Source organism: Pithys albifrons, chromosome 4 (assembly GCF_047495875.1).
Source record: "Pithys albifrons albifrons isolate INPA30051 chromosome 4, PitAlb_v1, whole genome shotgun sequence".
NCBI lineage: Eukaryota > Metazoa > Chordata > Aves > Passeriformes > Thamnophilidae > Pithys > Pithys albifrons.
The window spans coordinates 6,329,103-6,351,088 of NC_092461.1; the positions used below are offsets into that span (position 1 = coordinate 6,329,103).

Consider the following 21,986-nt stretch of genomic DNA (forward strand, 5'->3'; position numbering starts at 1 on the left):
CGCCCAGTTTAGAAACAGAACCACCTGAGAGCAGGTGCCCCAAGGCCAGTTAAAGTTTGCTGTGGGGTGGTCCTCCAGCAACAAGCTCTGAGATTAGGACAGAGTTCAGTATTACCACTGCCAGAGCACTCCAACTGGAATCCAATTACTGCCCCTGCCGTAGTAGCACCAAAAATCTTGTATCTGTGGTGAGGATCCAGCCCTGCAGCTGCAGCAGTTGTTTGCCTTCCCTGTGGGGATTGCAGCACAGGCCTTCTAAAAGGACAGTGTCTCCTTCCAAGCCCAGTGGTCGTAAGGGAGACAAGTTTTACCAGTATAATTCATGGCTGAGTGCATTTTCCTGTGTTCATTAAGGGTTTACACCAGTGCTGCTATCTTGGAAGTCTGCCATCAATAAGCAGGTCAAACCTCTTAGTCTGGGAAAAGCCTCTCCATTGTTTTCTGCTTCATGAACAGTTCTTCAGTAACTATCTATTTTTTTTGAGACCAGGGTGTTGGAAAACAATTGAGATACCAGTAAAGAGCTCTCCTTCACCATTGAAAGTAAACTGTATGCTTAATAAGAAGAAATAATTTGGTCTCGTGGACCAGGAAACAATAGCCTCACTGTTGCACTGATACCTTACAAGTTATGTCCTCGAGTCACCCAAAGCAAACTGGAATAGGGACTGCTCCACAGCTCAGATTCCCTTTAAACCTCTCAGCTAACCTCTTTTACCTCTTCAGGTTTCCCTCTTTAGCACAGACATGATTCAATTCCTTCAGGAAACCTCAGTTTCTTCTAAAAAAAGGTTAACTTTTATAAGGCTATACTCAAATCCCCTACGTTTCTTACAAATATCCCTGATTTTTAATCTTTATGCCAGGAATTGGGATGCACAATGTGGTAAATAACATCAACAACTGTAGAACTTTGCCCTCACTCTCTCTGAGCAGGATGAGAATCTACTAATTATTACAGGGTGGGTGGAAAAAGGAGTGAACTTCAAATTAGCACAGCATTCAATGTAGTATTTTCTTTATAGCAATGAATGAAAAATATCAATCTCCCTGCCCAAATCCTCCTTTTGTTTACACCAGGTTTGAGGTTACCTACACAGTGACACAACACTGGAGATTCCATTCACATCTCCACACCTTAGGGGATGTGCCCACCTTTAGTTGTCTATCTCTGAGAAAAAAACATTTCCTAGAGGCAAGCTACTATGTAATGCTCAGGATGAGCAGTTTCTTGCATCCTCCTTCTTTATCTGTTAAGCAAAAGCCAACACAAGGAAAAAAATAGGCTAAACACTGTATTATTTTCTTTTCCTGCCACAATTCTACACTTACTGACTCTCATTTTTAGAGAGCTTTTCATCATTACTGATGCAGACAAACAGACAGCAGAAGCAGCCGAACAAATCATGTAAGGCACAACAAAATATTCAACACATGTGTTCACCTTCAAGACAAGACAGTAATAACAGAACAACTGAAACCTGAGTCTCTTCACAAGTATGCTAAGTTATGCCACTGAAGTCAAATGAGTATTACAAGTTTACCCTCTGATACTCAAAGGCTCATTACTGAAAAACCTACCACCACCACTACACAACAGCAACATCCAGGGATATGCAGAGTAATGAAGAATACAATTCAGACATCAGAGAGAGGACAAGTGAGGAGGATCACTCCACAAAGAGGCCCTTCCATGAGGAACATCCTCAGGAGCTACAATCTACTGTGAGCACAAAGTGCTCTTACCTGTGTGAGTGAGCATGTGTTGCTTCAGGGAATTTGCCCATGGAAAGACTTGAGGACAGTAAGGACAGGGGATATTTTGCAGGCAGTCTGAATAAGCATTCCTCTTCCCTCTCAGCAGCTTATCCTTGGCAGTTTCCTTCTCATCCTCACTTGTTCCATTTCTGCCACTTTCTTCCTTGAAATTGTCAGTGGACTGCAGAAATGGGCTAAATTTGTTAGTGTCTGTGGTAGCCAGCATCTTCTCTATGCTGGCAAACTCCCCACTTGACTCCAGATCCACATTACTGCAAAGTTTAGGCTTATTTTTCGTTCCTTTCTTTCTACCTCTTTTCTTAGTCAGCCCAGCATCAGCAATGGGAGGCTGCTCTGGATCACGTGCCTGGGACAGGTCACTGGGCAGGCTGGAGTCTCTCTGAACGGTGGTCACGATTGTCATTTTAGCTTTGGCGTTCCCTGATTTGTCACAGCCAGTGGAGCTGCTCACTGCCCTGGGACTAGTGTCTGCAGCCTCTGTTTTCAGCAAAGCATGAGCAGAAGACACAGATGAAATGATCTGTGCAATGGAAGCCAAGGGTGGCAGCTCTTTAGTTACTGAAGGCTTTGGCAAGAGAGGTGGTGGTGGTGGTTTAGGCCTCAAGGGTCTCAGCAAGGCAGAATTGCCTGGGAGAGCCGGGGAAATGATCGGGACAGTCAAATGCAATGAACCTTTCAGTGGCTGGGGATGTCTGACATCCCGGTTTGTCTCTGAGCTCCCATTGGCACCAAAAACCAAAGGACACTGCAGACAGTTATAGGCTTTATCACTGTTCCCAGAAGCAGCCAACTCTTGATTCCTGGCTTCACATGGGACATCATCTTTATCCTTCTTCAGGATTTTGGGGATGGACAGGTCGATGGGCTCCATGGAACAGTCGTAAAGGGACAGAGGAGAAGGGCCGAACAGGTTCTCCTGCTTCACTTGCACAGCGCTCAGGCTTTTGCTCTTCTGGGAGAAATCCAATGGCTCATCAAAATCCATTGGGAAGTTGCCCACAGGTTCACGCTTGATGGAAATGTGAGATGGTGTTCCAAGTAAGAACCCATTTTGTGGCTCCAGGAAAGGTGTCATGGGCTTGTGGTCCATGTAAGTGCTGTCCTCCAATAAAGAAGGGTCTGTCTGACTTTCCTGGGCACTGCAGTCCACTGTTAAGATGTAATTCTCAATCTCCCTCTCTTGCACGTGCAAGTGCTGCTTGAGGATATGGTGAATGCAATTTCTCTTCGCTGAAAAGGCTGTGCCACACTCCTTGCACTCAAATGGCTTCTTCTTCTGGCACCCGCTGTGCGTCCTCATGTGGATGCGGAGGGCCCGGTAATGCTTCAGGTCCTCACCGCACACCTTGCACACGGTGTCTGGGGAGCAGAAGGCGTCCACCATCTCTGCAGCATTGCTGGTGACATACTCGATGTTTTTCTCTATATCCTTCCTGGTCACTTTGAAGTGCTTCTTCCGCAGGTGCCTCTCACAATTGGCTTTCACAGTGAATGGGTAGTGGCAGATTTTACATATGTAAGGCCTCTCCCCACTGTGTGTCCGCAGGTGCCGGATCAGCGCTGCCTTGTCAGCTGCGATGTAGTCACAGATGTGGCACTGATATGGGGAAATACCCAAGTGAGAGCGGATGTGAGCTCTCAGGACACCAGAGAAGGCAAACACCTGGTCACAGAAACGGCAGGGGTACAAAACTTTTCTCATGGTTGGGGTCTTCTTGTTCGCTGCCCCTGCTATGATGGCTTTGAGGTCTCCTTCTGTGACCTCTTGCTTGATCTTTGCTTCCATACTGAGAGGCAGGAGAGCTTCGATGATGCTGTCCTGCTCCAGCTGTGTCTTCATCTCATGCTGAGTTAAAGGCTCTACTTTGGGTTGGAGGAGCAACTGTGAGGAAGGACTTGATTTGGCTCCTGGTTGAGGGAGATGAGAGTTGGAGGAGGACTCCACCGAGTTCTTGATCAGCCTCAGAGGGGGAGGTGGGAGGCTTGGGCTGATGCAGCCAGGGGAGGCTTGCTGAGCACTGATAAGAGGAGGAGGTGTAGAGGTTGCAACAACTGTTCGGGGTGTTACCAAAGGCTTTGGCTTCAGTGGCGGCATATGCTTGAAAATGGACTGCACAGGGACAGAAGGTGCCTTAGAAAGTGGAGGAAGACTGATTTGAGGAGCGGAAGAAGCCATCTTCAAGATCTGCTGAATATCTGCCAGCTCAATGGCAGACTCATTGGAGATGGGTTTCACCACAATACTGCTGTCAGGCTGGATAATAAAACCCTTCTGGAAAGGCTGCAATGAGAGAAGCTTTATGTTTTCTTTTGTAGGGGGAAGGACTGAAAATGACCCTCCCATGGAGGCAGCTTCCAGAGGAGAGAGGCTGAGCAGGCTGGTGCTGCCAGGTTCCTGAGGTAGGTTACTCTTCAGTGCTCTGAGCCGCATTTCTTGGACCTCATCTTGTGTATTGTCCTCCTGCTTGACAGGCTTGATGTCTTTGGTGTACTGTAGGCCCAAGGATGCCATGAAGGCTTTCTGGTCTGGGTTCTCGCCAGGTGGGGTTGTGGACTGTGGCTTGTGCTTGTCTTTTCCCTGATCCACCACATGAGTTTCTGTGTGCAGTTTGAGTGCTGACAGCATGGGGAATGCCTTGTTACACATCTCGCAAATAAATCGATGGAAGTCACTGATGCACCTTCGCAAATTTGTTTCACACCAGACCTGCAAGACATGCAAAATCATTCAGAGTAAATACCTCAAGCTAGAAAGGTATCACACACTTCTGCAAAACATCAACAGCTCACTCTCTCTTCCACTGCATAAGTTAAGGGGTTTAGAGCAGCCACCACCTACCTGGTTTGGAGATATTCAAGCTCCAAACAGCCTTTAGTCTCCTAAGTGGTATATTGAATTAGAGGCTGCTTCTCCAAAAGCTCCTTTTTACAAAGGCAAAATCCTTCAGATGGCTACTCAGACTCTCACATATTTTTCCATTGTGAACTTCCCTGTCAGAAACCTCTCTCATGTCATTGACAGGACAGGAGGCTCAGTAAACTACACAGCAAGTAAACTGGGCGGTAAGAATACCTCCTTCAGCTCTACTACTACAAAGAAACTAGGAGGAGAGGAAGCAAAAAGAAACAAACAAAAAAGGCATCCAAGGAGGCAAAACAATATAAACCAATCAACCAAAATAATATCCCCCAAAAGTAGACCAGTGAAACTCAGAGCCTAAAGCAGAAAGGCTTTTGGATAGGGAAGTCTGATTACATTTCCTCTCCCAAGAAAAATACTAGTAGAGTGCTGGCAAGACCTTTATACACTCTACATACTCGGTAAGTCTTGTCTCACAGTGCAAGCAAAATTATTATTACAATTATTATTATAAAGGAAAAATACCAATTCCTTAATAGCTTTAAACGTCTGCCATTAATTACAAAATAAAGTTGTTTAAGAAGTGTTTTCTTCTGATTTTGTAACTTTTACACCAAAACTGTAATAGATTTACAGAATGAACTATGTGCTCACCCTGGACCAGCAGTGAATTTCAGGTCTACCACCTCGCAGCCAGAAGAGCTGGAAGTCAATGCTTTAATCCCAGCAGAGTAAGCGCAGAAACTGACTAAGCATGGTCTTGCTGGATCGTGCTGTTGATTTCATTCTTTTTTTCCCCTTTTTTAAATAGATATGAAGCTTAACCCAGACCCAAACTAAGGCAGACAAGGTTTGGCAGAGGGAGGAGTAGCATCATCCAATAGAAAGCTTTATGGCTCTCAGAAAAGTATTTACAGACTCTCTCCCTACCTTTCCCCACTCACTTTCCCTCAAAAGAGCAAACTCCCCAGACCTTACACAAGGAACATTGTAGAAAGTTGCCCAGGAGTGTTTTGTGAAGAAATTGCCGAAGATGTCACTATTTAGTAAGTAAGGTGACTGCTCCAAGTTTTTTGTAATAAAAAGCCTTCATACCACACACAACTACATCCTTGTTGGAGTAAATTAAAATAAATAATGTCTTCCTTACCATGTGTCCACCCTATTGATTTCAGATGTGGGATGGTTTTGGGACAGAGAGAATTAATGGCCAGGGTGGAAGGGGCAAGGATCTAATATAACTAAAGTTTTCCTTTATGTTTTTTTATACATATTTACACTGAAATTTATCCATGGAATGCTGAAATACTGGAATACTCCAGTGCCAGTATTCTTTAGATGACAAAAGAAAAAGGAAAGGTAGAAAGTGTTTGAAGCCCACACAAAGAGTGGTAATGTGCTTTCCACAAAATATTCTCCATGCAGTCTCTGCCTCATCAAGGACAAATCCCTCAATGACTTCATGAGACATGTGCTGTAGCAGCTGGTATCTTATGCCATGAGGAACAGAGAGTACCTGAGAAATGCGAGGAAACTTCCTACAGGAGAAGTCCGTGAATCCCAAGTCGTGGAAGCCTGCTGGAATCGAAGGGTTGTTCTGGATGAAAGGCTTTCCCATGGGATCTCTGGGAAGCTGCTTGTGGATAACTGCATTATGGCGCAGTAAGCCCCGGTGAGTTCGAAAGGTAATGCAACAGATATCACACCTGGAAAGAAAAGGAATAAAATACAACTGACTTACTGACGGCTGCAAGACTAAGAACTAGCATTGTTCTTGCATTAGGACACCCTCTTTCCTTTTGTCCCAAGATATCAAGAACCTGCTAAATGCAAAAAAAAAGCCACAGCGCATCAAAAACCCATCACCACAAAAAGGCCATTTTGGTCACAGTCACTTTCTACCAGTTTCTGGCTGACAAGTTCACTGGAAGTTTAAAGAATATAACACATGAGAACTGACAAACCTACAAGGGCAGGCAGCAAAATGGCAGTTGGGACTACAGCCTTCTGACAACCTTCCCACTGTACAATCAAAAATATTTTAATGGCTTTATACCATTTAATCTTTTACTAAAAAGGACTACTAAAATAAACAACATTTTTTAAAAATCAGTGACCAGGAGATGCTAAATCTGACCTAAGTAGCAAGCAGCTGCAAATGTATAAATAGCACCTTTTATAACCACTGCTTAAAACACACTATATGGCATACCACTCAAATATTTATATGTATGACTCTTCCTCACAGTGATTTTTCATGAACTTCCACTGATTTTTTTCCCAAAGCTGTTACGAGAAATACACTGTTTTAAAAGGAAAACAAGAAGGAGAGAAAGGTCAGAGGAGGAAGACCTGAAACAGGTTCGACACTTCTGACACTCTTACACCTCCTTCACAGACACTGTGCCTTGAAGAAAAATGCAGAAGTGATGTCTTTTCCTATCCACACTTTATTGCTGTGATTTCTTGTTTTCCTTCAGTTCTCAAATCCCAAATTCGGCTAAACAGAGGTTTCTCACATTAAACATTGCATTAAACAAACAAAGCTGTGCTGGAGGCAGTAAGGGCCACGCAGCAACATCTGGCCAACATGTATTGCCTTTTAAATATCTGGAATTGGAGCTCTGCAGCATGACAGGTCATGTTCACTCTGCATTCAACTCGTGACACACAGTTTCACTGAGCACAGGTCCAGCTTCAAATCAAAGCATGGGTTTCACAGAAGCAAACACCAGTGAATGTGAAACAGTCAGATTTTGTCAGTGAGAATATTACAGGCACTAGCAGTTTTTTCACACCTACCCCTGTCTTAGTTCTCCCCACAGTCTTTGCTCTCTGCATCAAGGAAAAGGACATGTGCCTACTCATTAAAAAAACATCCTGCAATTAGAAATTACTTTGAGAAAATCCTGAAACCACTCCCTCCCTGTCCTGTCCTCAACAAACTTCCATTGTTGTTCTTTTTATCACTACATAAACTCCCACAGCCGTTTTTTTATTCCCTGAAAATGAAGAGATAACCAAGACACTCACAAAGCAACAAGACTCACAGTCCCCAAGTGGTGAAAGAAGCAAGTGTGAAGTGTATATAACACGGTCTTTGTTATCACAGTACCCAGAAGGCTTGGACATTATTATCCGCTGAAGTTTTAATCTGCCTTAACTCTCCTGTCAATTCACTTACATCCTACCTTCACAATTATTGCCAGCATAGTTCCTGCATTCCATTAAATACCGAACCGATGCCATTTACAAAGCTAATGTTTACTTAAAGAGGTATGCTAAATGTGACAACAATCTCTGGTGGTGGTGGGGAAATGCCAACATGTAGTACTTCTCCAGCATCACGATCTACGGCTCTCCTCCAGCTCACTTGGCAGTGCCTATTCTGTGATGCAAAGCTTTCATCTTCAGTGAAAACAAAAACACACACAACCACCAAAACCGCTGGGGGAAGGAGGGCATGAAAGGGTTAGAACAGTCCCCTGAAGAACTTGTAGGCTACTGAAATAAACTCTTTTTTAGAGGTGATGAAAATGCTTTGTGTGAAAGCAAGCAGTGCTTATATAATGTTCCTCCTGGAACATCAGCATTTGATGAGGCTTTGGAAGCAATGCTGCACTATCAGGAGGCACCGCTGGCAGTTCTGCAGAGGGACACAGGTCCCCACATCCTGGGCAGCCTGAGGTACCTCCAGGGTTCCCAATGTACCTGGCCTCCTCTGGTCCAGCAACCCAATGCAGCAGGTGCATCCCCTTGTGCATGATGAGGCAGGCACAGCTACCACTGAAGGCACCACAGTTCCTGAGGGAGCTGGGTCCCACCACTGTACCCCGAAGATTTGGGCAGAGCAGGAGCCAGTGCTTCTTGGCCACTTGTGCCTCATCAATCTCGCATTCCCTCACCTCCACTGGCTGTGCAACATGTTGATGTTAAGCACTAGTTTATGCAGGGCTCCCACCAGAAGCTGCACTTGAGAGTTAATCTTTCAGAGTAGATACCCGTGTGAAAGTCCTTCACAGTACACCTGTATCCACTGCTACGCCTCAGGACAGTAAAAATTTGCAATTTAAAAACGGTGGTTTCCATGCAAAGGGAACCACCTCCCCTCCCCCCAAATAAATGTAATGTATCTTGAAAAAAGGAATATATACTTTCGTTTATAAAGCATAGAATGAAACACCCCTCTGTATTCTTCTCTTTCTTCCTTAATCTTTTATTTTCCTTGCTGTGGGTGAAGAAGCAGTAAGCAAAAAGAGAAGCTGGGAAAAGGATTAAGCTCTTTTTCCTTTCAGAAGCACCTGGCTGAAAGAAACATCCAGATAAATCACGCCTCTCATCTCAAGACACAGGCTCTCAGGGCATATAAATGCACAGTGCCCTGGTGGCACAGCCTATAGAACCACAGAGGAGCTGGAGCATGGAATGGGACCAGTGGGTGCCCTGCCCTTCTCTGTGGTCCAGGCACACCTGTACAGGCATCCAGTTTGGAGATCTGGAATGAAAACAGCCTGAGAAAAGCCCTCCCTGAGAGACATGTGGAACAGCCTCTCCAGGCAGTGTTCCTGGGCAAGCAGGCAGCCTGGTGGACACCTTGTGCCCATGGCACTTGCCAAGGACAAGGGAGGTCATTGTAAAGCTGCTTCTGATGCTGAGGGGTGTCACCGTGCACCAGCTCAGAGGATCCTTTGTACTCTGAAGACCTCACTTGGGCTTGCTGCAGATTCAAGCTATTTAGAACATACACCTTGCTTGCCCAGGTGTCTGCACGACGTTTTTTTCACACTTGTGTGTGTTCTTTCTGAGTTTCTTCCCATTACCTCAACTAGGAAGGGAGTCTGAATTTGTCACAATGACATGACTGGAGTTTTGAAGACAATTAGCAATGCAGATGCAGACAAGGACCCATAGCACTTTCAATAAAAACTCACAGGTACTAAGTGTCACAACCTAACTGGTTAAGGCAAGCATCATGCTGCATTGACTAAGGTTTGTGCTAATTTAAAACAAAATAAACTGCTATGCCTAAATGGAAGCATCATCTTTTTCTAAGGAAGTCTAACCATTAATTTCTTTGTTTTGTCATCAGTACTATTTTTCATCTTTAGGTGGTGTCCATGCTGACAATATTTTTAAATCCAAACCCACAGTCTTCTAAGAAGGACAAGCAAAAGAATCCTAGCTGGCATGAACATTTCATCCTGCTTAAGCTGTTTGGTTCCAAGCACAGAGATTCAATTTTAAGCAGAAAGGAAAAAAACTGCTTTTAGCAGTTGAAAACGAGCTTAATTTTCAATTGCCTTTATGTTTCAGTCACTCATACCTGTACACTGCCAGTGTAACAACAGGGCCCTGGCTCGCTGGCAGAGGTGTACAAAGCAAGAAGGTAAGAAAAACAGAACTACTAAAACACAAAAGCAGAACCAAAATATAACAGTGCAACGACCAGGCTTCCCTTGGTGCTCAGGCCACATTATCACACTAGGCAAGTCTGTTTAATTATTACTACACCAGTGAACCTTTTTTTTTCTTCAAATGCAAACAAGGCTTCTGTGTAAAAACACACCATTAAAAAGCTTTCTACTATAGTAAGTTAGTATTCTTGAAATCTATAATGCTAATTAGTATATAAAAGCATTTTGACAGGCTGTAAGGAATAGTCAGTGCTTTGTGAAGCTTGTTCAAAAGGTAAGGGCAGGATTTGTTATATTTTTGACAAGTGGCACCTCTGTAAGAAAAGTTTACATAAGTAGTGACTGTTGCCTTGCATTAGACTCTCCTCTGAGACAAGTCTAATTTGTCAGCAGAGGAAACAGCTTTTCTTCTTTAAGAAATGGAAAGACATTTTAGAAAGGAAATGCAGAGCCACATTTTAAGGAAATTAATCAGTCTTCATTTTGGTTAAGACTAATGCAGACAACCATTCAATCCTTCTAAATTTTATATTTCAGTAGTCAAGGTGCAAAAGCCAAATATTTATATCCATCATTATGTTACCAAGAAATTAAACACTCTGCTCTGCATTACCTGAGACTGGTGGTGGGAAAGTGACATTTTCCATTTTTCTACTTACAGTTCTGAAACCACACAAGAGCAGACTAAACACTGAAGTTTTCACCCATGCAGCTCACTAAGACAAAGTTGCTCATGTTGTGGATGTCAACAAAGAAAAACAGTGTTAATTTCTAGGTCTTATCTAAAACAAAAAGCCTGGTACCACTTTGTTCCTTTCCTGATTGTGTTTTTTAGCAACTTCCACAAACAGAAGCAAGGAAAACAAAACAAGAATGAAACATATCCTGAGACAGAAGTCATTAACACACAATTAAGTTATGAAGTCATCTAACTCCTCCCACTAAAATCCCTAATATGTACAGTATATATTTCTATCTTAGTCATGATTATTCCCCTTTCTGCCTCAGGTTATTTGCAGAATTAATGTGGGTCTCATGAGCAAAGAAAATTCATGCTGACCTAAAAATAATTCAACTGAGCAGAGGAGAGAGATGGGTGATTCCCTGCTGTTGAGTCATGTTTGCACTGGGGATGGGAACAGGCTCCCAGCCCTGCACTGGCATTGAGGGGGAGATGAATTAGGGGTGGTTTTAAACACCAGGGTTTTCACCACCTATGAAAGAAAAACTAGCAGGTTATAGATATATCCTCCTCCAGAAAAGGATTCCTTTGTTTCTCTTTCGCTTCTTCTGGGGCACGGGGAAGGCACAGAGAGGAGAAAGAGCAAATTGGTTTCTGCTCCTGTGCAACCCCACCCAGGTCCAGATACTCATCTCCTTTGGATTAGAAAAAAAACAACCCTTCCTGGCCTCCACACCCAGGGCCCTGGGAAATAACATCCAACAGCTGCACTAATCTCTCCCACTTGCTGTAGATGAGTGATGGAAAAGCAGCAGTGCTGCAAACCCTGCTCCTGCCTCCCTCCCCAGGGATCCCTGTGGGTCCTCCTACTGTCCTGTAATGACCATTCCTGCCTAATTCCACCCCAGGATCATAGCGTGTCTGACCCCGAAGGACCTGCTGCTGTCCCATCTCGACCTCGCCCAGCGCTATGGGGTCTGTGCTGAAACCGCAAGCGGCACAGCAGCACCAGGAGGCAACTCCCTGCCAGGCGCGACGGGATGGAGAGGCTCCCTCCCCTCCCCTGCCCTTCCCTTGTGCACAAGGGGACGGACACAGCTCGCCAGAAGTTCACTGCACGCTGCTTCGCATACACAACAAAGGCGGGACTTTCCTTTGACTTTTCCCCCCTGCCACCTCCCCACTGGCTGCCTGACTTTGCTGCCATTGTGTTCTGTCGCTCTTTCTAATCCTCTCCCTCAAAGAAGCCACCCTTGGGTGCAGCAAAGGCTGAACCCCTGCACCAACCCTGCTATTAATAGAGGGATGCACAGCGTTATGTGCATTCCTACAGCTGCACTGTGGTCCAGGCGAGAAAAGTATCGCCAGGACAGCCCCGATATAAACCAGGGTGATGTCGTGCTTCAGAAATTTGTCAGCATGCTGCAGAGCCAGGGTCCCTACCAGTGCATCCTGACTACCACAGTCAGAGTAACTTGAGTGAAATGGATGGCTATAAAGTTTAATAAAAAGGCACAAGCCATCCTGTGTCAGGTTTTAACTTTCTTTGTGTGTGAGCAAAGAAAATTCAGGCAAAAAGATTTCACTTCTTCCCAACACTGTAATGAATTGCATTTACCAGCGACACTTCAACAGTTCCAGATTTAAACACCTCTGCCCCAGTGGAATGGTAACTTACTTTACCATTCACTTCAACAGAACTAACATGCAACTAATTAAAAATAGAGGGAAAATGGGAGATGGCCTGCAGACACTTGCAGAAAGTAATCATTTTCTCATAATGACTTTTTACAGATACCAAAATTGGAAGCAGCACAGCATCCAGAATGACAGTGACTATTTGTGCACACAAACTCAAGTGAACCTTCTGGTATTCTTTCAGTGCAAGAAATGGAGAGCTCTTCCTACCTTCCAATACCTTTCAAATACTTGAGCCAAGTACTTGTGTAATTTTAAAATTAAATTTTAAAATTAAAGAGTTAAAAAAAATCTATGAGTCTATCATGTTTTAAAAAACCACTATTTTTCACAATTAACATAAGGAGAACTACATCTACAGGTGCTTCTCTATCCTATAACCACACACTGATCATAACAGGGCTCACAAGTAGGTGCAGCTGGATCTGGACTACACACCCTTGCCCTTACCTACATTCACAGGTAAGATATGCTCAGCATGCAGACATGTCCACTGACACGGTATGAGAGAGCCTGTGTATAAACCAATCCTGGTCCTTAGGATCAGGCAGGCATGCTAATAGACTCTTTTGGCTCAGCCTTTTTCCCTCCTGTATGCCCTTTTACAAGCAGCTTTCCTCTACAGTCAGCTTTGCATTTACCCACTTTCTATTCTTGCAGCCGAGCTAAGCTATTCAACACCATGTGACACACCACAGAGTTTCACATGAGAGCATCACTCCCTGTGTCCATTCACTATCCGATATGTTTATCTGGCTGCTCTGGATTCCCAGTCTCCTCACACAATGAGCTCCCTGATGTGAGCTGACCACTTCTAGGCCAGGGTTGGACTCGCACTGCTCTTCAGATGTTTCACATCTCTCTTTTCTGAACGGAAACTTCAGAAAGCACTTCAAGTGCAGTTCTGCTCTGCTTCTGCAAAGCCAGCACACAGACAGATGCTCAACCCACTGATTCTACTTCTCCATTTGCTCAGTAAAAGGATGCCTTCACCAGTTTGCTTGCATACCCTCTCCTCTGCCTTAACAAGAGTTGCATTGTACCACAGCATATTTTTGGTCATAGCATTTACCAGAGCTGGATTTCATCGCCATCAGCTGTCTCATGGAATTGCTCCTGCACTAAAACTACTGCCAACAGGAGAGTGGGATTTGGTTCCTAGTTCCTATCAGCATGATACTGAGCAAAGAGCTTGAGAGCAAAGCAGAACAGGAGGGTCAGCCAAATCAGCAGCACCAAACAACTGACCCTTGTCATCTCCACCCTTGGCTGCAACAAGTTTTGTGGCACTGACTCTGTTAGGAACTCCAGCACAGTTCCTGCCTAAACTATCCTTGCTGGTACAATCTCAAAGAATGACTAAGAAGGGAAGTATCAGGGTGAAAGCATAATATGCAAAACCAGAGGTCAAGCAGGTCCATGAACATGTATTTGCTGGAGTGCCGTCCATCTCTCTCAACAATTGAGTAGGATAGAACCTCCAGAATTATCCAGCTTCATTAAAATAGCTCAGTGTTTCTCATTTTGAAGTGCTAACAAGGAATGAGGCTATGTGCACACTACACTAACAGTTGTGACAGAGACGGAAAAGCAGTATATAATTTCACAATGCTGAATGAAGATGACTTGTCATTTGTGCTTCAAGTTGCTTCCAGTAACAGCAGCATCAACTACCAGGAAAAAACCTCCTCTCCCCACCCTGAACCCATAGTTTTGTCTTACAGTAATATAAATTGCAAACAACATTTGTTTTCAAACACCTTCACTCTTTGAAGTTTGCAATGTCACTAACACCCTGTTCCCACAAAAGGCTGGCCACATGTAGAAGGCAGTATGTTTCACAAAAATGAAACCAGCAGGATTATCCCCTATTAGGTAAGGAGAGAAAAGGTAGAAAGTGAATTTACTAAACATGCTTAAACAGCTATTAGCAAAAACATCAATGAAACTTAAGGGTCTACTTCTGGTTGTTTCCTTTTTCTTTTAACATCCTCTACAATGTACTTGTAGTCAGTCACACTGCTGGGTTCCTAAACAACTTACTCTTGTACTAGTTTTTTCTGCTGGTGCTAGTGACTGAAATAATCTCCTTTCATTTTAAATTTACATTAATTTCTTTTCTTGGCTATTTTATCTCCTCAAAACCAGTGTGTGGAACAGCTCTGACGAACAGTAACAGGGCAATAAATATTCAATATTCTAAGTAGCTGAAATAAATTTCACTCAAGATCCACTTCCTTTTGTCTTCACTTAAATGGGCCTGCTCATGTGCATTGACTAAAATGATTTAAGATTGGAACCCTGGCCCAGGTGCTTGGCAGCCTCCCACCACCTGCCACAATGCACTGAAGAATGCGGGTGTGCTGGCAAAGAGGGAAACCTGGTGACCAGCCCGACTGAATTGCAAACCCCACGTGACATCTTGTGAAACAATTTACCCAGAGAGCCCAGCAGACCTTTCCTAGGGCATTCAAGTTGTGCAGTCCATCTCGGTGAAGCCAGGTAACTAGGGCACATTTTCCACCCGTGAGTGTCTTCAGAAACCAAGATCGCACAGTGGTTACTCTGTTAAAACTAGAGACAAACCAGCATAGGTACCAATGGTCACAGTGTCCTGACACTTTCTCTTCCAGGGCCTGAGCTCTTCTGTTGCTGTGCCCATTACCGATCTAGCTGTTCAAAACAAGAGCTTTCCATGGTGGTGTTCAACCTCTAGAACATTCAAAAAACTTGGGTAGGCTTTTTTGAAGAGCTGTGAATGGCTTTTGGTTTTCTTTGTTTGGAGGTTTTACAGAAGCACATTACCCTGGGGGAAGAGAGCTGCTTTTGCTGTCCTTGTGAAAAAGTGCCTGGGATTTGGCAAGTTACAAACTTTAATATATTATATCACTGTTTGGACATGCTTTGTAAAAGGTCAAAAAACTTAATCTGCCCTGAATCCATTCATGGCAACAGGCATCCACTGGTTATGGTCACCAGGTCAGCTCAATGACTTAGGCAGACAGTGTCTTTCACACTCTGCAATGTCTGTTTATTTCTCATCTCCTATAAAAATACAGCAAAACCAAATCCTGTAACTGAAGGCAAAGCCACACTGAACCAAATGTGATCAGAAAGTCTCCATAATGTTCGTTAAGAGCCAGACCTTTACCATGTTCAAACTGCACAACTATCCTTGCTAAGAACTGATGTCCAAACACGAACATAATTTCTAAGAAAGGAGGTTACTGCAACACTATCACCACCTCCCTCACTGCTCTTCTCAGAAGATACACAGGCATGAGGCAGCATAAATGTCTCCTTGCTGCTGTGAGGAAGTAAAAATTAAAAACCCTTTAGCTCTTGGTACAGAGTACTGTATAAAACTTCCTGGAGGAGAAGGAAAGGAAATATAAAGGGTATGCTCTGGTTACAGCAAAACACAACAGAGGAATTTTATAGTGCACACACTTTTTTGTTTTAAAAGCAACATGTTTTGCTTTAAGCCTGTTCCACGGTACTTGCCAAAGGAAAGAGGAGAATGTTGCTTAGAGCTGTCAGTCAGGTGACCTGCACAAGCACATCACCACGTTTGACAGCAACACTCCGCCAGAAAACTTTCCAGGGAACTTACTCTGCTCCGAGAGCTTTCTCATTTTCCCTATTGGCTGCACAGCGTTTCAGCGCTCTGCTAATTATATCAACACTCAGACACAAACCCAACAAAACAGACGGTGTCCTGAGGGCCCGGCTGCAGGGAAACAGACTTCTTTAAAAAATCCAGGTAGAGAGGCCAAGGGGGTCAGAAAAGCACCCCAGGCCACCTCCCACTGCAAACGGGGACTGCAGGAATCTTGCTGGGGCCAGCTCATGTCACTAATTAGGGTGCAGGTCCCAGGGCTTCAAAGGGACAGAGACTGACCAGGGGGTGTAATGCCATGAAGGAGATGCAGTGCCACAGCCCATTGTCAGTGGGACAAAGGGCCCTATTATTGCTTCCAAGAGCAGGGCAGTTCTTACTGTAATTAGGAGACAAAGATGCACGATTTAGGATTTTACATAATCAAGAGATATTCTCCCCAAGCGGGAGCCCCTCTCACACAATCAGTGGATTAAGTATTGTTTATTTTGCTGCAAGTAAACAATGAGGTGCTCCCTGCTCAGGGTTTTACATGAAAAAGCAGTACCAGGGAAGGCAATACGAGTTTCTTTTCATCTGACTTTGAACAGCTAACCCTGTGATTTAAAGTTGTTCATTTGACAGTATGTGGAAGGGTATTGGCCCACCCTGTAAATTAGCTGCTCACATACTGATCCCGAGTCTACCAGACAGCCTTACCTTTTCTGCTGCTTAGCAGAGGGGGGCCGGGACAGACAGACTCAGACAGCTCTGGGGGCAAGAGGCTGTATTTACACAATCGCTCTATAATGGCAGGATTAAAGGACCACAAAGAATCCAGGCAGAAGCTCCTGCCCATCCCGGCACTTTGCCGCTGCTGAGGATGCATCCCTGAAGGGAGGTGCGTACCACCATCACGGCAGCGCACACTGGTGCACTTAGAGCCGCTCTGCAATCGTTCCCCTAGGAATTACCGGGGGAGCAAAGAGGATTCGAATGTTTGCCCTGTGTCCTTACAACGAAAGGCATAGCTAGGCAAATTAAGCATCACTTAATTTTGGTCATGACAAGACAGTCTGTGCTGGACTACCTATTGCAGCAGCTCCAAACCAACCACCAGCCCCCAGAGCATCTGGCTCTGGGATACACATTCTGATACTTGCCTCACGGGTCCCCAGCAAGTGACTCTACTTTTACAATATGGGCAATAAAAAGAGGCTGAGGGTGTTATGCTCCCTGCCCTTTGCTCATAACACAGTTACTGTGCTTTTTCGTTTGTTTGAACTTTAACAAGAGTTCTTTCCCCTTGTCTTCTACAATAAGGCAGCAACAGGATTTGATGAACTCCTTCTAGCATTTGACAGTCTGCTCCCCCACCACGAGCATACCTGTATACACATGCCTCCTGCTCTGATACTCTAGCAAAATACTCTTTTCTTCACCTATTTCACTCAAAAAAACATCCTTAAGCCTGACCAAAAAGATTTCAATCACATGAACTCAGGACTGAGAATGGCACGCCACATTCTGCTTATCTTGTTGAATCCTACAGCTAGTCTTGCACAACCCGGGGAGCCAGGGGATTACAGCCCCTGTCTGCCAAGGATTTTAACCCATTTCCTTTGGGATGAAACCGTCACTTTAAGAGCAACTCAAACTGCTCTGCTTACCAGAGAATTTTCTGTTAGGTTGGGCCAAGCAGACAAAGTCATTTGACCTTTCTAGACTAGGACAAAAGGTGTGTTTTAAATCAGATGGGCAGGATAAGTTGCACTTGAATTCTGCAGCTGCCCAGGGAGAACCACGGCTCCCTTGTGCTGTCCTATCTCCACTAACATGTCTTAAATTGCTCAAGCAAATAAGTGACAACCCCCCCTTACATGACCTAGACAATTCCATAAAGACCAACAACTCAGCACCACCCTTAAATCATGCCCACAGGGCTTGACAACTGTGGTTTCGATTTAGGGATGCATTCTAATCTCTGTCGTTCAATGCAATCAAGGGTAGCAAAATCCATTTCAGAAGAATATTATCCAAAAGCAAGTCTCTTAATACTATGGGAGAAGGTACAGCATGTTTGCACAGCCAGTGTGTCCTTCTGCCCTGCTGCAGGAGACTGCAAAGCTGCCAAACCAGAAGAGTGTCTATTCCCCTATCTTTCATCCATCACTCAAAGCAAGTGAATCCACCTCTCCCTCTGGTCCATCTTTGCAAAGAAGACATATCTTCACAGAAGCTTCAGAATAAGAGTAATGCCAGGATAAGCCTAATATGACAGCCACCTTCTCTAAGGCATGAAGGCAAAATTGTCTCAGACTCCATTTTGTGTGGGTTGCAAAGCTTTTACCAGAGAACCACTGTGTCAGTTTTGATCTATAATGAAGATTTACTTCATTTACCTCAGAAACAGCGAAGTACATTTAATTAACTACTATTTGATGGATCAAGCTTTCCAATTCTTTTCCCCAATAATTGCAACACTTACAATGTCTTTAAAAACATGTTACATGGATTTACCGAGGGTTCCTAAGAAAAAGAAAAGGCAAGAAAGGAAAAGGCAAGAAAGGAAAAGGAGAAAGGAAAGGAAAAAAAAAGAAAGAAAAGAAAGAAAAGAAAAAAATTTAATAGAATTAATCCCATTTAATAGAATGGGATGTCTCTGCTCCATGCCATTCTATTAAGAACCTGTATTCAGGAGTGCATGATGTTGATACTTCAAGATGCTGAATTAGAGTCGAGTGTCCCAAAATAAGCTTAGAACACTGACAAGCTTCTGCAAACAAACACTCTCCTTTTCTAAAAGAGCATCTTTTCTACATATTTAAACTAGACTTTAAATAGCTCTTTCACATCTTCATGTATCTGGCTCTACATTTTTCTAGGGCAAAAAACAGGAAATAAAAAAGTACCAGGAGTCCCAGGGGCAATTACTTGAACTAAAACACAGTATCCAAGCACCTTTCCAAATAGTTAATAACTAATTTTTCCTTGTTAAGAGGAGTTGATTCAAGCCAAAATCCACATCATTTGCTAACCTCAACAGGCAGAAAAGCATAAAACATTTAACTGAATGTCTGAACCAGAAAATCATCTATCTTCACTCCCAGAACTTACAAAAAACCTCTTAATATCCAGCTGCCTTCTCCCCAAACAGAATAAGCTCATAAGTTGATACATGAATACTTTTATCAAGTTTTTCTTTATGTTTTAAGCATTTTCCGTTTAACTTGTTAAAATTTGGACTGGTGGCGTTTCAGTTTTATGTAACAACAGTGATGGGTTTCAAGGGGAGGAAGGGGGACTCTAATTTTTTCTGAAGTATTTCCAGCTATTAACTGCCAAGATTTCCTATATATGCAAAAAATAATAGAATTAAACCCTACAGCACCCTGGTAACACAAGATGAAGCAGAACATTTAAAAACCTGCTCAAAACTACAAAGGGGGGCAGTTAACAGTGCAGGGGGATGAAAGGCTTCTGCTCCTCCCCAGAAAGCTCCTTCAGGCCACCTGGTGATGAGAGACACTCTTAGTATTATTTCTTACCTCAGTGAATTATCTGGATGTGTTTCCATGTGGGACTCCAGCCCATACTTGCAAAAAAAGTCTTTGAAACACACTGGACAATGATAAACTTCATCGTCAGCCTTCTTATCCCCTTCACCGGAGTGACCATCCTCGACAACCTTCAGAAAAAAGGAAAAAAACCCTCACTGGACCAAATTTTAAGCAACATACCAAACTTGCAATCCATTCAAAGTCTTTCTTTTAAAAACAAAGTAGCGGGCTTTGACCATAACCTTGCTGCAAGCAAACAGAAATGACTCATTGCTCAGCAGAGAGGGTATGTGACAGTGTGCACACATGTAAGAACATGCATGACAGAAAAGGACGCTGAGTAGGAAGGAGATAAGGTGTGAAGCTGAGTCACAGGTAGATCAGTTCCAGTGAGAAACTGTGATTTGAACAATTTATAAGCCCGTATGTTTATATACCACTGAACTAGCATTCCTCCCCCTTCAGGATGCTGTCAGCCTGCATTATTTATGCCACTGAGATACTGCCAAGTCAGGTGGTTCAGGGAAAAGCAATGAACTTGTTCATGTTTTCTATAGTTCTCTACTGATTACAGGGAGAAAGGCATGCACAGAATCACAGAATCGACTGGGTTGGAAAAGACCTCTGAGATCATCAAGTCCAACCCTTGGTCCAACTCCAGTCCCTTTACCAGATCATGGCACTCAGCGCCACGGCCAATCTCCGTTTAAAAACCTCCAGGGATGGGAAATCCACCTCCTCTCTGGGCAGCCCATTCCAATGCCTGAGCACTCTCTCTGTAAAGAATTTTTTTCTGATGAGGGATACTGTGCTAAATGGAACTGTACTAGCTTGTCATTTAGAGATAGTAAGTGGAAAGAGTCAAGTTTGGCAGACACCATACATTTTGTACAAATAACTGAAATGCACTAAAATATTTAGTAAACAAAACCCTAATGGAAATGTGTAGCCTTCAAATAAGTATTTTCTGGTTGCTCTTGTAACTCCCAATAATGCAGGATTATGCTACTGTAAAAGGGAAACGTACTGCAGATTTTTTTCCCTCCAGATCAAGACAAAACCAGACTTAAGTTGTTGCTGCTTTTGAAGTAAACATTGTATTTTTAAAAGTTTAAATCACCATTCTGCAAGATTACAAAGAACTAAATGTGAAGAAAAAAGAAGTGAGGGGAAAAGCTGCAGCAGCCAAAGAGTAGTTCATCCTCTTGTCATCCAGCATCAACTATTTATAAATCATAAGCAGATCCAAAAATTTAAACAAGAATTTAAACAAGATTTTAAAAAATGGAATTATTTCTATCTCAGACAACTGTGTTGGCTACACAGGATGAGCATGGCAACTCAGGGCTGTAACAAGACCACATTTTAATATTTCTATGCTGAGTGCATGAACTCAACAGCTGACAGTTTAGGAGGTAGCCAGGAACATCTTTTGCTTCATGCCCCATAAAGAACCTTTTTAGCAGGTGTCCTCTCCTCTCTGTCCAGATCAGCATCGTGACTAAACTTCCGTTTCGAAGATAATCGCCGGCGCTTCAGCGGCGAGGGGGGAGTTGTGGTCGCTGTGCTGTTCGGATCCTTCTCGTGAATCTTCATGTGCCTGAGCAGGAGGGGGAAGAAGACACTGTCAGCAGGCAAATCAGGGAGGGAAGTCCATGTAAATTTAAATGCCCACACCACTTTTTTCCTTTAAAGGATACCATCAGATATCCCGTAAACCAGACTGAACTTTTGAAAAACAGCAGGGTATGATCCAGCCCAGGCCCTTTGCAGTGCCTGGGACTGTGTGGGGCTGCAGCAGGAAGCCCAGAAGGTCTTCTCCGTGTCCCAACCCACAGCACAGCAGCTGCCCTGCAACCATCCAGCTCCATGAGCACCGTGCCCAGTCCCCATCATATGAGAGGCCCTGGTCCTCCATAATACTGAAGAACAATCTTATACATCCTGGTCCTCCCTAATACTGCAGAGCAATATTACACATCCTGGTCCTCCCTAATACTGCAGAGCAATATTACACATCCTGGTCCTCCCTAATACTGCAGAACAATCTACATATCCAGCCTCCCAGCCTTGTGGCCATCAGCTCTCTCAGTGCAAAAAAGCACCCCATCTTCAGTGGCTCTCCTTTTAGAGTGTGAGACCGTACCTCAAATGGGTCTGCATATGCCAATATCAGAGCAACGCTTCTTAAAATATATTTGTTTCCTTCTCATCCTTTACACAATGGTGCACCCCAACATCCAATTTCAGCTGCAGCTTTGAAGTCAAGATATATCTGGTGACACTGTTAAACTGCAACAGGTATAACTTGCAAAACTCCATACTGCCAAGGCATGTTCACAAACCTGCTTTCCCAGGAAAACAACTATTTCTTGTCACGAAGACATGGGGAAAA

At 43.8% G+C, this 21,986-nt stretch overlaps 1 protein-coding gene across 5 annotated transcripts in view; it reads right to left on the reverse strand.

Moving 5' to 3' along the window:
- RREB1 (ras responsive element binding protein 1) overlaps positions 1-21,986 on the reverse strand; it is a 127,489-nt gene that overhangs the window by 20,178 nt on the left and 85,325 nt on the right. For all 5 annotated transcript variants that reach the window (XM_071553293.1, XM_071553292.1, XM_071553294.1 and 2 more), the window contains 4 exons: positions 21,047-21,191; positions 19,580-19,719; positions 6,156-6,345; positions 1,747-4,486 (listed from right to left, as the gene is read on the reverse strand). In XM_071553293.1, coding sequence (XP_071409394.1) covers positions 1,747-4,486; positions 6,156-6,345; positions 19,580-19,719; positions 21,047-21,191 — 3,215 coding nt within the window. The remainder of the gene's footprint in view (positions 1-1,746; positions 4,487-6,155; positions 6,346-19,579; positions 19,720-21,046; positions 21,192-21,986) is intronic.